This window comes from Manihot esculenta, chromosome 4 (genome assembly GCF_001659605.2).
Source record: "Manihot esculenta cultivar AM560-2 chromosome 4, M.esculenta_v8, whole genome shotgun sequence".
Classification (NCBI taxonomy): Eukaryota; Viridiplantae; Streptophyta; class Magnoliopsida; order Malpighiales; family Euphorbiaceae; genus Manihot; species Manihot esculenta.
Window position 1 is genome coordinate 28,407,809 of NC_035164.2, and position 17,477 is coordinate 28,425,285.

At 29.5% G+C, this 17,477-nt stretch overlaps 1 protein-coding gene across 1 annotated transcript; it reads left to right on the forward strand.

Annotated features, from left to right (window-relative positions):
- Window positions 1–2,273: 2,273 nt before the first annotated feature.
- Window positions 2,274–4,954, forward strand: LOC110613977 (V-type proton ATPase subunit c4). Its single transcript, XM_021755420.2, has 3 exons — window positions 2,274–2,467; window positions 3,072–3,357; window positions 4,518–4,954. The coding sequence occupies exons 1-3, from the start codon at window positions 2,389–2,391 to the stop codon at window positions 4,648–4,650; spliced, it is 498 nt and encodes a 165-aa protein (XP_021611112.1). The 5' UTR covers window positions 2,274–2,388; the 3' UTR covers window positions 4,651–4,954.
- Window positions 4,955–17,477: the final 12,523 nt, after the last annotated feature.

Sequence of the window (17,477 nt, forward strand, 5' to 3'; positions counted from 1 at the left end):
CCTCACGCTCAGGATTACATTGGAGCGTGAAATATTTACGGGAGGCCAACATCGATAGGAAGATTTTGATACCATGAAGAATTTTGGAAAAATTTTTTAATTCTACTCCAATTGAATTAATTGTTACAAGGTTTGAGTTTTTTTTTTTAAAAAAAAAAAAAACTAATTTAGAGGTGTTTATAATAAAAATAAAATCTTTATATTCAAACCTAATTAAAATCCCAAAGGTCTAAATTATCTTAATTACGAACCTTATATGTTGATCAATAAAAAGACACCTAAAGCTAAATTTATATTCGAATGTGTGCAAATAGAATTCTTTTATAGAATAAAATCTAACATCAAAATTGCACTAATAAACACCTTTTAAGGGCAGTTGTAAAAATTTCATAAACTAAGTTAGAATGAAATGAATGAATATTAAAATATTATGATTGTTTTTCATATACTTATAACCTCATAAAATAAGGGAGATTTTATAGTTTCTCTATTTAAAATTTATATTGCAATATAATATATTTTTATTCAGTTAATCGACAATAGGGCTGAGCAATCGGTCGGTTCAGTTTTGAACCGAACCGAACTGAAAAAATCGAAAATTGAATTGTAAAAATATTAAAAACTAAAAAATTGGATTATAAAAATATAACTGAACTGAATCGAACCAATAAAAATCAGTTCGGTTCGGTTCGGTTACTTCAAATCGAAATCTATAATTTTTTTAAAATTTTTACTTTTAATTTCAGTAGAATAATTTAATAAATATTTCACATAAATTTACCAATAAATATTGTCTGAATACATAATGATAATATTTAAAAAATCCATATAAATCCATATAAAATTTAAGAATGCGTATAAAATCAGTGTTTTACATAATAAAAGTATATATAAAATCGATTATTGAATTTGTCGGTTATTTAACACGTTTAAACCGAATCAAACCGAAAACCGAATAGACTGAAAAATAGTAATCGAACCAAACTGAATATTCTGATTAATCGAATCATTAAATCAAAATTGATCGATTCGATTTAATTTTTCAGTTCAAACTGATTTATGCTCTCCCCTAATCGACAACTAGTAATAGAAAGACTAACCTAAATCCACAAAAATAAATACATAGCATATGACTTTTTTTTAACTCAACTATTCTGTAAACGGTTCAAGCGTCTTACAAATATAATCTAGAGGATAATATAATTATTATACAAAATTAACTTAATTAGCATATATAAAAGAAAATAAAAGAACTTAATTAGAAATATAATGCAATTAAAATGCATAATTAAATGAAGATACAATTTAACGCATAAATATTGTCATCGCTAAGTAGAAAGTTTGTGTAAAAATATATATTAATTAGTACACTTTAAAATCTGTGATTCAATTTTATATCACAGTAACATATTATAATATAAATTTTATATTAATTTAAAATCTAGAAATTATCATTATTTATAAATGGTATAATACTATGAAATATTATTTTAATATAAAATTAAATTATAAATAAAAATTAATAAAATATTTTAAAATAAAAAACCGATAAAATTATTGGATATCTTTTCATACTTTTCTCTGAAATTTAATTTCAACAACCAATAAATCATTCCTTCCCATTTATCTTTTATATGAATTAGTAACTATATGTCGATTATCATTATGAGTCGATTCCAGTGTTTTGAAAGTTATACTCTGTTTTTTATTTACTGTTTTTAAGATTTATTTTATTTTAAATAAGTATCGTTTTATATAATTTTAATATTTTATTAAATATTTTCTTATCATTCAATAAATAAATAATTAGTTAGGTTCAGATTCTTTATATAGGTATTTTAATTAAAGAATAATATAATTTTTTATCTTTATTTTTATTAAAATTTAAAATGTGTATTATTCTCTTTAATTCGTGCTCAAAAAACTTAAAAACTAATAATAAAAAGTAAATAGAAAAATAAGTAGAGTATTAATGAACTCCTAGATAGTCTCTCCTTCAAATTTTTTATTTAGAATAATTTTTTTTAATTTATAAAATTTTTATTTTCAAATGAAATGACTTATTCATTATTTTATAAAAATTTATTTAAATTTATTTTTTTTATAAAATAAATTATACTAAACGAAATATTAATGAAAACATCGTCTATGTCGAAAGGATTTCAAAATAGAAAGCCCAAGCCCATTTATGAAAGCCCAAGCCCATTTCTGAAAGCCCAATCCAAACCCATTGAGTGGGCTGAGAGATTTTATAAAAGTAACGCAACCATTCTGTTTCGACGAGCTCCTTTTTCACGACCAAAAAGTAGTACTACGGCGATCGAAACTTCAGATTCTCTCTGCGATCCCAGAACCGAACAACATCGTTTTTAGATCCGTTAATCGACCATGACTTCTGGTTTCAGCGGCGATGAAACTGCTCCTTTCTTTGGCTTCCTCGGCGCCGCTGCCGCTCTCGTCTTCTCCTGTAACCATAACTCTATAATTTACCTTTGTTTATTCATCTCTCTCTCGTTTTTGAATGACATATTTATAGTTTTAGATCGCACTTGTGATTCTGTTAGTTTTAACTTTCATAGGTTTGGTTTCGAAGTATCTGATGGAATATGAAGTTTAGGTTTCTGATTGTTAGATCGATCTGATGCAATTATATGCCTACGCGATCTCATCTTGTTTATGATTGAAATTCTTAATCTTAATTCCAGGTCCTGTCATCGATTGTGAGTGTTATTGATGTTGCTGTAGATCCTTGGTTATATTGCTTATTAGTATTATCAGAGATCTTTGTTTTTGTGCATTGTATAAGTTTGCTTACTTTGGGATCCATTGATTGTTTCTCTCGATTACTTATGGAAGACGAGAGACGCATATCATTTAGATTCAAAATGCACAAAGTTTTTTTTTTTTTTTGCTTGTGATTAGTTTTATTCTATTGGACTAGAGATGGACTTCACAACCTCAATTCACCATTTGCTTGAAACATTGTACTCAAGTTCTTTAAAATGGCAAAATACTAGAAGTTCCAGTCTCTTTAATGTGAACTTTAGAGTTTAAGTCAATTGGGTGTTCAGGTATGGGAGCAGCATATGGAACAGCTAAGAGTGGTGTTGGTGTGGCATCAATGGGAGTGATGAGGCCTGAACTCGTAATGAAGTCAATTGTACCAGTTGTTATGGCTGGTGTGTTGGGTATATATGGGTTGATTATTGCAGTTATTATCAGTACCGGAATTAACCCTAAGGCCAAGTCATATTACCTGTTTGATGGGTATGCACATCTCTCATCTGGTCTTGCTTGTGGCCTTGCTGGGCTTTCTGCTGGAATGGCCATTGGAATTGTTGGTGATGCTGGTGTCCGGTAATATCTTCTGTCTTTTATGCATACAATAGCGTAGTGTTCTTTTGCACTTACATATATGCAGGACCCTTCATAAAACATGTGAGGTGGATCCAATATTTAAGGGGGTCGTTTGATATTCCATTGTGCATGTTATTTGCAATTGATATTGTCTTAGTACATAAAACTAGTGATGGAGCTAATCAAAAGTTGTAGTTGTGGAGAAAGATCCTTGAGAATTAAGAGTTTTATGTAGAAGTAAGAAAATATATCTGCAATGTGAGTTTATCTCTTATAGAAGGAATGGTGGTGAGGTTCATTTAGAATGCTTAGAATGTCAATGTCAATAATAATTAACTCTTCTAACATACTAAATGACATAGATATTTTTATGGTATAATAATTAACCTTATTAGTATGAGGATTACAAATCTTATAATAAGAAAACACTGAACCAACACTAAATAGGGATACTACATCCGCTGTAAACTTCCTAAATTTATTTCCAATATAGGTAGACCTAAATCCCTAGTAGAAGATCCTGCATAATGTAGTTTAATTGCCTCAAAAGATCAATTTTGTTTAGAACATAGAAGAGCTTTTATGTAAAATTTACCCATTTTTAATTATATAGATGGATCTTTCATCCTTTGGATTGTTTGTACTAGATGGATGCTTTCATCCTTTGGATTGTTTGTAGTCTATACTCATTTTCTTGGTGTGCAAGAAGTTGTAGATTATATAGAATCTCTTAATGTTTCTCTTAATACATGACTAGGTACACTTTTTTTATGGTTTAATTTAAGTTTCCCTACATATAATAACTTAACAAGGGGAAATAAAATGGCTGGAAACAAAGAAACAAGAAGATTATTTACTGGAGCGATACTTTCATGTTTAATTCAGGAGTAATTATTAATATAATCTGAAAGAGATTTTGTAGTTGTGCCAAGCATTTAGTGTCGTTAAATTAGTGAAGGGATAATATATGGCTGTGTACATTGTTTAGACTTGTAATGTTTTTTGTACTGCGAAATTTTTTTATTTCTAATGTTTTTCCTTTTTGAAGAGTGTGAGAATGCCTTCATGGAACATCTGATCATGTTTCAGGGCATTTGCCTAAGCAAAACTTCTACATTTTTTGCGGTCTTATTTATTTATTTATTTTTCCCATTTTGCAGAGCTAATGCCCAACAGCCTAAACTTTTTGTTGGAATGATTCTTATCCTCATTTTTGCTGAAGCGTTGGCATTGTATGGACTCATTGTTGGCATTATCTTGTCTTCCCGAGCTGGCCAGTCTAGGGCAGAATAAGCAGGGAGATTAGTACCTATTGTTATTCTTTTATGGCTTAGTGGTGAGAAAGATTTAATGATTGTTCACTGATTATTGATAGTAGGGAATCCCTTGCACTGTTTTGAAATTATGGAAGTCACTGTGTTGCCTGGGCACTTGGTGGTTTCTTTGTGCTCTTTGCAGAAGTAGGACTGAGTCAGTTTATATGCAGAATAAAAGCTGGTGAAGCTGTAATATTTTTTTATTTTTCTCTGAATGTATCAATGTGTTTTGCGGACTATCAACTGTTGCAGATGACTTCAATTTCAGGTCCAATTCATCATAGGCGCTTCTATTTATTGAGCTTTGACGTTCATATCTCATATTTTTCTTTGAGGTACGTTGAAAATAGAAATTTCATTATCCCATATGCACCTTTTAGGTAGGAGGGGTCAAGAGTATTTGACAAATCCATGCCCTTTGATGAGGAAAAATTATACCATACAACTGTGTATATCCAATGGTTGCATATTAATTATTGGTTGTGGTGGGACGTATATGGTGCTTACCATAATCAATGGCTGTAATACAACCACAATGGTTGTACTATAAAATTCGTCTTTGATGAGGGGCAAGAACTCTGACCCACATGTTTTTGGCTGCTTGGAAGCACGTTTAGTTCCAGCAAGGAAAGAATCAACTGTCATTACGCATTTAATTTAGGTGTCACTTTGTGGACTGCATTTCTGCCAGAGTCGACTTGCATTTGGCAACCGCCTCCAGGAGCACTCTAATTATTTCATTAGATTATTATTTCATTGGATGTAGCCGCTAGCCACAGGCCGTAAGGTTTGCATATTGTAGCCCAACTGGCCATGGTATCATGCATCAGCCATTCTTTCTGGTTACTGTGTGAACCAAGTTGACCAGACGAGAACTCAAAATTTTCCCGCTGCACTAGTGCCATAATTCATAATGATATAATGATCATTAGATTGTCCAAATCAGCAAGAGATGGCACAAATTTAAGGCAAATGGGAATGCTGGCTTCCCCTGCATGTATAGTTTTTTTAATTTTAGTAAAATAGAAGAAAAAGCAAAATGATGGGAATACAATACTAACGATAAACTATATTCATCCATAGATTGAGAGTGAGAAAAAACAAAAATAAAAAATTTTATCGGATTTTAAATTGAGGTAATGTGAAATTATTAGTACTTATTTATATTTAATTTTCAGATAATAACTGATGTTTAAAATCTAAAAAATAGAGTTTATAGTGGTGGTGTGAGCTTGGATGAAAAAGATTTTCCTTCCCTTTTATTTCTTTTTTTTTTGTCTGCTAGTGACGTCTAATTGTTTTGTGTGAGCTTGGATGGAGAAGAAGATCTTCCTTCCCTTTTATCCCTTTTCCTTTTTTCTGCCAGTGATGTTTAACCATTTTTTTATTATAGTGTTACTTGTTTCTATCACTCAGATCCGTACGTACGAATGTATCAGAGCCCTTCTCCACGCCAGGCGGTCATTTAATTCTCCCGGCGCACATGCGGGCAAGGCTGCGAAGTGATTGGGCTAGCTATTCTCCTTCACGTCACGTCATCGGGTTGGATTACCTCTTGTTGGGCCTGTGCTCATGATTGACTCGACCTGCCCCATGTGACCAGATCAGGGCTCGCGATGTTGGGTTGGTCTGCTTGAGGAGGGCCTGATGGGCTTTGGGCCTGTGTTCTTCTTTAGGGTTGGGCCTTGCCCTCGAGTGTAAAAAGTTTGGCAGTTATCAAGTGCCCTTTTACCTCATCAGCAGTTATTCCATGATGGATGAGGGGGTAAATCCCTAGGCTCCATTATGACTGCGCGGCCCGAGAACGGCTCTGTCAAAGACGCCCTTTTCTTGCTTTTGCTTTTTTCAAATTCAAAACTCTAATTTTCTCCAGACTCTTCTTCTCACTTAACTTTACTTAATTGATGAACCCGACTGTCTCTTCTGGGACTTCGCCAAACGAACAGACTCGGGCTGGAAGCTTGGTGTTTGACTAAGCTTTTGACTCGCGAATTTTTTTTTATTTTTGTGAGGGCATGTTCGTAATTTATTCATGACCTCCTTAGTTTCACGAGCTTGGATATGTAATATTTAGAAAAATATCTATTCCTGTTATGAGTCCGGACATCCTGTCTTTGTTGTAGCCTTCTGATAGACGGTGCGGGTTGAGCTGTGTGTTCCACTGGGATGGGAGCTCGGCCTCACTAGTCCGAGCTGGGAGCACGGCCCTTTACTTTCCTTTATCCTTTTACGTATTTTGCATTTGTAGGCCTTTTTACGTATTTTGCATTTGTAGGCCTCTTTATATAGGGAGCTTGGCTTTCTGCTATTTCTTTCACACTTAACTTTATTTTACTTGGTCGTTTACATGTTGTTAGTCTGTCCGAATTGTGAGCCCGTCTATTTAGCGATTTCGGGAGCTCGGATTTTTGTTTTTGGTTTTTAAGTGTCTCGAGCTCTTTAATGAGGTTGGACTTGCTTTCTTCCATGTTGAGCCTAATACAGGCTATATTTTAGCTCGTCTGTTTGTTTTTTCATTTTTAACTTTTCTTTTATAGGCTTATAGTCTCGCTCGTACAGACATAAGGCTCAGCAGGGAGGTATGTCTCGGTTGTTTAGATTTTTTGCCCCCAAGCACTTTCTGGGTTGTCTGCCCTCAAGCGTTTTGCGGGCTCTTTGTTGTTTAGACCTTTCTCTAGGCTAACCGAGCTGGTTTAGTGCTAGTAGTTAATTCTTGAGGTCGGTGCCTCTATGATTGCCCCTGTTCTTTTGTTTGGTTCTCTATCTCAATATGCATTTTGATTAGGATTCGTTTCGCCTTAATTTTGTCTATCTATTGACTTTACCGGTACTGAGCTCATTTTCTTGAGATCGGCATGGCGCTTTGGCGCTTCGGCGTTTTGGCTCTGTGAGCCTTGAATTGGCCTTTAGTAAGCCGCATTGCTACATGAAACAAGCATTGAGATGCCTTAGCTTGGTTTCTTCATACACTGGTTGTTTTGCGAGATCGAGATCTTATTATCCTGTGATCCAAGCCCTTTGGGAAGTCGGGTTTTAATTTTTCATTTGTGGTCCAGTACCCCGATCCTTCATGTGAGGTTGGAGCTACGTTTTTATGTGTTGTTAGCGTATGCCATTGTTTGCATATGGTATTCTTTAGTAAAAGGCGAAAGAATAGTTCGCTTTGTACTCACCACTCGGCTGTGTAGTGTCAGTGATCATTTTTCGAGACCTGTTGCCTACCTCACTGAGGGCTTATTACCCTGTCAGGTCGGTTTTGTGCGGATCTGTTTGGGATTCAGGCTTTTTGGCTTTATTGTCGCTTCGTCCTTACAGCTCGATTTTGTAGTGCTGGCGGTCATTTTTCGAGGCCAGTCACCCACCTCACTGAGGGCTTGCACGAGAGTCAGGCTTTTCGGCCTTATTGTCGCTTTTCGGCCTTATTGTCGCTTCGTCTTCTCAGCTCGATTTTGTGGTGCTGGCGGTCATTTTCCAAGGTCAGTCACCCATCTCGCTGAGGACTTGCACGAGATTCAGGCTCTTTGGCCTTACTGTCGCTTCGTCCTCTCAGCTCAGTTTTGTGGTGCTAGCGGTCATTTTTCGAGGCCAATCACCCACCTCACTGAGGGCTTACTTGAGATTTAGGCTCTTTGACCTTACTGTCGCTTCGTCCTCTCAGCTTGGTTTTGTGGTGCTGGCGGTCATTTTGTGATGCCAATCACCCACCTCACTGAGGGCTTGCTCAGGATTCAGGCTCTTTGGCCTTACTGTCGCTTCATCCTCTCAGCTCGGTTTTGTGGTGCTGATGGTCATTTTTCAAGGCCAGTCACCCACCTCACTGAGGGCTTGCTCGGGATTCAGCTCTTTGGCCTTATTGTCGCTTTCCTCTCAGCTCGATTTTATGGTGTTGGCGGTCATTTTCCGAGGTTAGTCACCCACCTCACTGAGGGCTTCATTCCCTCTTTTTAACATTTTTCTGCAAAGTAAAAGCTTGGATATGGTATATTACAAGTGCATGCAAATATTAATTTTGAACAACACTATCTTTTTATGTGATTCATAGAATTCATTAAATAATAATTCTCCTACTTGACTTGTTTTACAGTTTTTTTCTTAACAATACGTCTTTAAACTACTTTAGTATGCTACCATATTCGGTCTCATACACATAGGGCTTTTGCCTACAATCTTAATTTTATAACTAGTCATAATAATAAAAATACTTTGGGTTAAAGAAGTGACCGTGCAATTTAGTTATGATGCCTTCCTTCCACGATCTGTGAATCACCCCTGCGTTACCCTTCTTCTTCGTATCGGCATATTCCTCTGTCCGACTTTCGCCGTGTGGCTTTTTGATGTAAGTGGCGACTCTCGGGTCTTTCTCCGTCTCGTGACACCATAGAGTTAGAGAACGAGAACTGCGGCCTTTCCTGAGCTGAGCTCAGATCATTTGGGATGCCTCTGGTGTAATTTTCGTTGTGATTGGTCATGTGGATCTCAGTGGGTATTTTAGAAATGGAAATTCCGGTGACGGAAAGATCTTCTTTGGATTCCCACAGACGGCGCCAATTGATGTTTTGAGATTCAGAAAATAGGGTTTCTAGTGGTTGTGTGAGCTTGGATGGAGAAAAAGACCTCCCTCCTCTTTTATCCCTTTTCCTTTTGTCTGCTAGTGACGTCTAACCTCTTCTCTACTACAATGCCAACTGTCTCTGTCACTCAGATCCATATGTACGGATGCGTCAAAACTCTTCTCCACGCTAGGCGGCTATTTAATTCCTCTCGACGTGCATGCGGGTTGGGCTGCGAAGTTACTGAGCGAGCTATTCTCCTTCACGTCACGTCACTGGGCTAGATTAGCTCCTGTTGGGCCCGTGCTCATGATTGACTCGGTATGCCCCATGTGACCGGATCAGGGCTCGTGATGTTGGATTGGTCTACTTGAGAATGGTCTGATGAGTTTTAAGTCTATATTCTTTTTAGGGTCTGGCTTTGCCCAGTATAAAAGTCTGGCGATCATCAATAACTACTAATCAAATTTTAATTAGTAAATTTGAATGATTAATTATTGTTTAAACTTTTTAATTTTTCTATGACAATGAAATAATTTCAATGCTGCACGTTTAATCATAATGTAAATTATTGTCAAAAATCAATAGAAAATTTGAGGGTTAATAAAATAAAAATTTACTACTCCTATTTTAAGATCATTTTATAAATATTAGAGAAATAACGAAAATTTTGAAAGATTAAAATATTAAAAATTGAAATATTTATTATATATATTAAAAATATGTACCTATGTTTGAAAGTTTCGAGACCATAGCCATTTAACTTAAGTTTAATAGCTGGCTACGGAGCTGGCTGCAATTCGTGTGTGAAATTTATTTTAAAAAAAAAAAAAATTCTCTACTCCTTAAAATGAAAGTAATTTTTTTAATTGTTGAGAATTTAAAATAAAATGTTAACTAAACAAATAAATTATATAAATTTTTGAAAATTTTAAATTAACTTATCTAATTAAAAAAGTTTTTTTTTTTGTTCAGAAGATAAGGCCTAATTCTAAGATGAGCATGAACAAAGTGATAAAAAAGGCAGAAAATAGTCCATAAAAGCAAGCGTGAGAGGGGAAAAGTTATATGTTTATCTTTTTATTATGATTCTATTATCTCTTCATTTTATCCTGTTCTAACAAAGGCCATGGTGTTGATAGTTTAATTGGCGGTAGCAATGGTCAGTGGCTGAACATCAGCGGCGCTATTTGGGATTATTTTAGTTTTTTGGTTGGGACTACTATTCTGTTTGGGTTTGGATTGGATTTTTTAAATAGTTTTCTATTTTTTTTTTTTTTAAATAGGAGTTAGGGGAGTCGAACCTCAAACCTCTCAGGTCTATCAGAATGCACTTTCCATCAGGCTAATTTTTTATTTTCTTTTTAACTCTCTAAATCTTTTAATGCATAATAATACATTTTATAAAAAAAGAAAAGCAAACGATCCGGCACCACATGTTTCGTTATATATATTTGTACACTTTCCAAGGCAAAAATGTTTTATATTTTTACCCTTTCTCTTCTTTTAAATTGAGCACATAAAGGTGATGGAATTCAGGACTCAAAAATATTTGATTTAAATTGAAATAATTAATTAAATTAAATTAATTTAAAATTTTAGTTTAATTTTTTTATTAAATTCAGTGATTTAATTTTTAATTTTAAAAATTTTAATTATTTCAATTCGATTCGATTTTAATTAGAAAAAATTAAAAAAATTAAATCGAACTAATTAATGATAAAAAATATATTATTTTCAATAATATAAAGAAATTAAATTAATTAAAATATTTTAATTAAATTTTAAAATATTAAAAATAAAATATAAAAAATAAAAAATTTATTAAAAATTAAAACTAATTAAACTGAAATTAATTAAATCAAATGATTCATAAATATTAAAATTTTAATTTTTAATTTATTTAATTCGGTTCAATTTTAAATTAAATCGATCGAATGTTCACTCTCACCGCTCCTAATTTCTATGGCGAGCGGGTATTTACGTTGATGTTGAGATGCAATCATCAAATCTCTTTTCGTACCCTATCCTCCACTAAAAAAAAAAGCATATAAAGGAAGATCTATTAGATTTTGTGTTTCATATTTCTCTTCGTGGGTGACGAACACATTTTATTTTTCGAGCTGCTTCTACTGCCTTTTTTTAAAAAAAAATTTGCTATTTCATTTTTTTAAAAAAATCACTAAATTAAAATATTTTTTAATCTTTATAATTTTAAATATTTACATCCATGTAACTAATATTAAAATAAATTATAATTAATTGTTTTTAATAACCAAATTAGAAAAAATTAAAATAAAATAACACCTCACAATGCAAAAAAACTGGAGACAACATCTTGAGCTACTTTGAGATTAGATTACCAGAAAAAATTAGGTCATGTCTTCACTTTCCACATGAATCATGCTACTGCTTTTTTTTTTTAAATCAAAGTCTCACTATCTTGAATTTTTCATAAATATTTTACCGTTTTCGTATAATTTTGAACATGAGAAGATGCGTTGAATTTTACATCATTTTAAAATACGAATAATATATTTTAAACGCATTATTATTTGAATTATATTTAAATTTTTAAGTGAATTAGATTAAATTTAAATTTAATAAAAAAAAATTTAATTACTTAATTAAAATGTAGCAACATCCAACCACGTGTGAGTGCCACCATCTCCATCTTGGGTCATTATGCAATAAGCACCTATAGATAACATTGTTTTAAGATTTAGTTAGGTTATGTACTTTTTATTGGTCCTAATTTATTTGCAATTTATAATCATACAATTCATTATTAAAAATGTTTAAATAACAAAAAAAAAATGAAAAGAGATATTATTTATTGCCATAATTTAATAAGATATCCCTCTCTGCATTCATTTCATGATTTACCAAAAACAAAATTCAAATGTTCTTTCAATAATATGTTAGATTTGAGTTATCTCACGTCGTAGTGGAATGACCTCATCACTAGCTACATGATTATGCAAATTTGAAAAAAAAAATTAAAAAAATAAAAATTAATATTTCAATATTAAAATATAAAAAATATATAAAATTTTGAGTTTGAATATATTTATTTATTAATTTTAAAATATAGATTTTTATAATAAAAAAAAGTGATAATTTTTACACCAATTGCATTAGTTTTAAAAATAAAGAATTAAACCAGTCTTAGTTGAAGCATTAGCTTATGATTATACAAATCAAAAAGATTAATATAATATCAGCATTTTCTTGATTCAAGCTTTTTTTTATATTTAATGAGTAATGACATAAGCTTGATTTGATGATATTAGCACATATTCTCCATCCATAAACTCACACCACTTACCTAATTTAATACCCATTTTAAACTGTTGTCAATTCTTTCTTTAGCAATGCAAATATTTTAGGTAAATTATATTTTATTCTCTAAATTTTAATATAATTAATATATTTTTTTTATTTTTACAATTAAAAATTTAAATTAATTTCTACATAATCAATTCTTTTAAATTAAAAATCTTTCTATCCATAATTTTATTAGTCAAACCGGTCGAAAGAATAATAAATATTTAAAATATTTAAAATATTTTTATAAATACTTAAATCTTTTTTAATATAGTATAGATAAAAATTTTATATTGCGTAAACTATATTTTTGATTCATCAATTTTATAGTAATTGACAAATCAATTTTTATATTTTTAAAACTTAATTTATAAATCCTCTATATTTAATCCGTTTAAATTATATTTTTTTTATCCATTATAGATGGTAATTTAGAGCTATTAGATAATCACACTTATTCTGAAAATTTATTTTTAATATTTTTTATAAAAATTTATAATCTATTTAAAAATTAGTTAGCACCACTTAGAGGTGAGCATTCGGTCGGTTCGGTTTTGAACCGAACCAAACCGAAAACCGAAATTTGAGTGTTTATGAAAACCGAACCGAACCGATTTTGGTCAGAAACCGAATCGAACCGAACCGGTCTGATTCGGTTCGGTTCGGTTCGATTTGATCGGTTTCGATTTTTAATAATTTTTTTATTTTTTACACTTTATTTTTAATATTTTAAAATTTAATTAAAATATTTTAATTTTAATATGATTTAATTTCTATATATTATTGAAAAAACATATTATTATTACTAATCGGTTCGGTTCGGTTTTTTCGGTTTTTTTCTGATCAAAACCGAACCGAACCGAAATAACCAAAATTTTTGAAATTGAAAACCGAATCGAACCGAAATATATAAAAAACCGAACTAAATTTTCAAATCGGTTCGATTCGGTCAGTTTTTTCGGTTTGAACCGAATACTGCTCACCCCTAGTACCACTCTCATCTATTATAAATATTAATTTAGTTATTTTTTATAAAAATTTATAATCTATTTAAAGATACCACTAAAAAATAGCTGAAATTATAAATATTTTTTAAAAAATTTTGAAATTATAAATATTGAAATATTTTAATAAATAAAAATTAGTTAAATAAGATATTATAAATAAAAATTAGTGGAATTAAGTATTCTTTTAAATAAAAAATGAATAATTAAAATGTTTAAGTTATAATAGATGAGAACAAATTAATTATAAAAAAATTTAAGTATATAATTTTAAAAATACAGATATCAATTTATTAATTATACTAAAATTTAATAACTTAAGTATAGTTTATTCATTAAAAAAAATAATAAAAATATTTATATATATTTAACGGTAAAAAATAAATTAAAATTTTTTTAATTTAAACGAATTAATTATATAAAAATTTAAATATTCAATTTAAAAAATAGTGATACACACCTCTTCTTAAAATGTCAAAAATATTAATTATGATCATTTTTTTACAAAACTTTAATTACGGAAGAATATGCAAAATGAAGAAAGGTAAGTTTAGTCAAATTCACGCTTCCACGTTCTTTTTTCTATTGAATTAAAATGACTTAAATATATGTTTTTTTATAAATAAATAAAAAAAAATTAAACTAGTTACTGTAATTGATTGAGCAACACCTCTCATTAATTTATGATCATAATAATATTAAGAAATTGAAGGCCACAGAATTTAAGAAATAATACTTTTTATTCGTTAACTTTTTTTTCCTTTTTTCTTTTTAATTTCAACAGCTTTTCGAGACCAAAAGGGTCAAGAATATTCAGAATTTCCATTTTGTTACAAAAAAAAAAGGAAAAAAGTGCTGGATTGATTCAATTCATGGTCGGCTCTCCATCAAAGTTCACTACAAGCCAAATCCAAAATTGTTTTTTATTGGGAGATTAAATTATAATTTTTCTTAATTTTTAAATAATTTAAATATTTTTTTTTTTCAAAATTTGAATATAATCTTTTTTTATCAAAACTTGAATATAACATATATAGTTAATCAAGAATAATTTAATTGGTTTTTTAAATTTTTATGTTAAATTCGAGTTTCTCCATTTATTTATTAATTTATATTTTTTTATTTATTTTGCATTATTTTTTATATAAAATATTGTTAGCATAAATTTATAATTTCGTGTAGACACTATTCGCATGAAATTTTTTCAATCTTTTATTATAAACAATCCATTTTATAAGAAAAATTCAAATAATTTTTTTTTTATAAAAGTATGAATAATTTCAAATTCTTTTAAAATGTATTTTTTTAAAAAAGGTTAAATTCTTACTCTACAAAGATAAATGATAAAAAAAAGAAATTATAAAATTTTTAATTTCAAATAAAAGATAAAAATAACATTTAAAATTCTTAAAAAGAATATAAATTATAGAAGAATAATATTTTGTTATTGTTTTATTCTTAATAGAGATTACAATCTATTTATACATGAAAGACCGTATCTAAACGGAAAGAAAATCTAAATCTATGATTATAAAATTTTAAGATTAAGTAACTGATTCATTTATCAATATTTACTTTTTATATTAATATATTTACTTCCTATAATTTATAATATAAATATACCATCTTAAATTCTATGATATTAATTATAGAGAAATAATTTAAGTATATGAAATAGCTAAATGAGACCGCTGAACATTAACAAATTTTTTAATTATTTTGGTCACACACATATATAAAATAATTCATCCTTAGAAATGGGATTTCATTTTTTTAGACGAAATAAATTAATATTTTTATTATGGGTTAGGTGATTAAATAATTAATTCTGTCTGAATCTGCAAATTGCTATATAATATATGAGAAAAAATTATTTAATCCCTCAAATTTAATAAGTTAGTTTATTAATTTAAAAATATATTAAAATATTAAGGATAATTTATTACTAAATTTTTTAAATATTTTAGGAATATTTTAATGTGTTTTTTAAAATTAAAGGACTAGTTAGTAAATTTTATTAAATTTGAGGGATTAAAAAATAATCTTCCTTAATATATATCCATTTATACACAGGTATTCTTGAAAGAAAATTTTTAAAAAAAAAGTACACTGTTACTTTGAATAATTTTTATGAATTTTTTCATAATTTTTTTATTTATATTTTTTATTAAATTTAGCATGTGAAAATTATATGAATAATAAATTAAATCCAACGGTAAAATTTGCAGTGTCTTCAATTCGGCCAGTTGTGTTCCATCTCATTTGGGTGGTCTGAAGTGGTAAGTTAGTTCATTCTTGGATTATTGTGTTTGACTGGTTGAAAACGCTGTTTCTTTGATTTGAAAGAAAACAACAGAATTCAAATAAGGATAATTACTCTTTTATTTTTATAGTTTATTTTAATTAATTAAAATGTTATTATAATTTTAAAATTATATTAAAATATTATTTTATTTTTATTCAATTAATTAAAAAAATCTATTAATTTTTATCTATTTTATTGTTAAATTATTAGTACAAATAAAAAAAGTTTTTAAATTGTATTTCTATAATTTATCTTAATTAATTAAAATATTTATATGATTTTAAAATTATATTAAATATTTCTATATTTTTATTTTATTAATTAAAAAATATTAGTTAATTTCTATTATTTTTCATTGTTAATCTATTTGATTTTCTGTATGCTCTTACTCTATTATTCATTAATTTCATTAATTAGCTCGTAATTATTCATATTGTTAACCCTCTCATTGTTCATATTGTTAATACATTATTATTAGTCGTAAATCTGAGAAATGATGTAAAAGAAAATGAAAAAGAAAAATATGAAAATATATAAAAATAAATAAATGATGAATTTTATTTAATAAAAAAAGTAAATTTTTTTTAACTTTAATTAATATATTAACAATAAAAATAAATAAAAATAATGGGTATATTTTTAGTTGATATGATAAAAATATTAAAATATTTTTATATAATTCTAAAACTATATAAACATCTTACTTAGTTAAGGCAAATTAAAAGTGAAAATTGATAGAAAGTAATAAAAATAATGGGTATATTTTTAGTAATTTTATCTAATAATTATTTCTCAAAATAAATTATTTCCATCTGATTCATTTATAACTTAAATTGGTTTGGTTAAATGCTTAATAGGGCTCGGTTTTCATTTTTTATGGTTCGGTTTGATTCCCTTCTCATTGAGCTACTTCCAAGTTCCAACTAATAACATAGTAAATCCCAATTAAGTTTAGTAATTTTGGTTCTTTTTTCATTTCAATTCCATTTGTTTCTCAGATTTAGTTTGAAAGAATCAAAACTCGCTACTCAGACCTACTAGCTACGACGTCCATAAATCACGGGTCTGTTACAGTATCTGCTGACAAGCATGTGAATGTAGCACACCTAAGTGACTTATGCCCTATGGGCATCTATCTGATCTCTATTGCAGAATTGCAGTGAAACCGGGAAAAGGTAAAGAATCCAGAAAAAAAAGTTATAAAAAAGAACTGCTCCAGTGTGGTCCTATCCACGTAATTTTATATGGATAGCTATATAATTTCTTACAGATCCTCTAGTAGCCGTTGGACATACTCAGGTCAGGTGGGGCCATTTTTATGAAGAGACACGCTCATGGGACCCATCGGAATCATTGAATCCGAAATAACCGGTTTCCAACAGCAACCAAAGAAGATTGGTCGTTTGATTTCTTCAGACCTATCAGCGATTGCCACTTCAAAAAGCGCCGTTTCCTATCACATTCACTTAAATTTTTGTGCCCGAAACACGTTTTAGTTTCAAAAGACCAAAATGCCCCTCTATCATGGAAGTAACTGTAGAGTGATCATTCGGTCGGTTCGGTTTAAAACCGAATAAATCGAAAACCGAAATTTTTAGTGTTTATAAAAATCGAATCG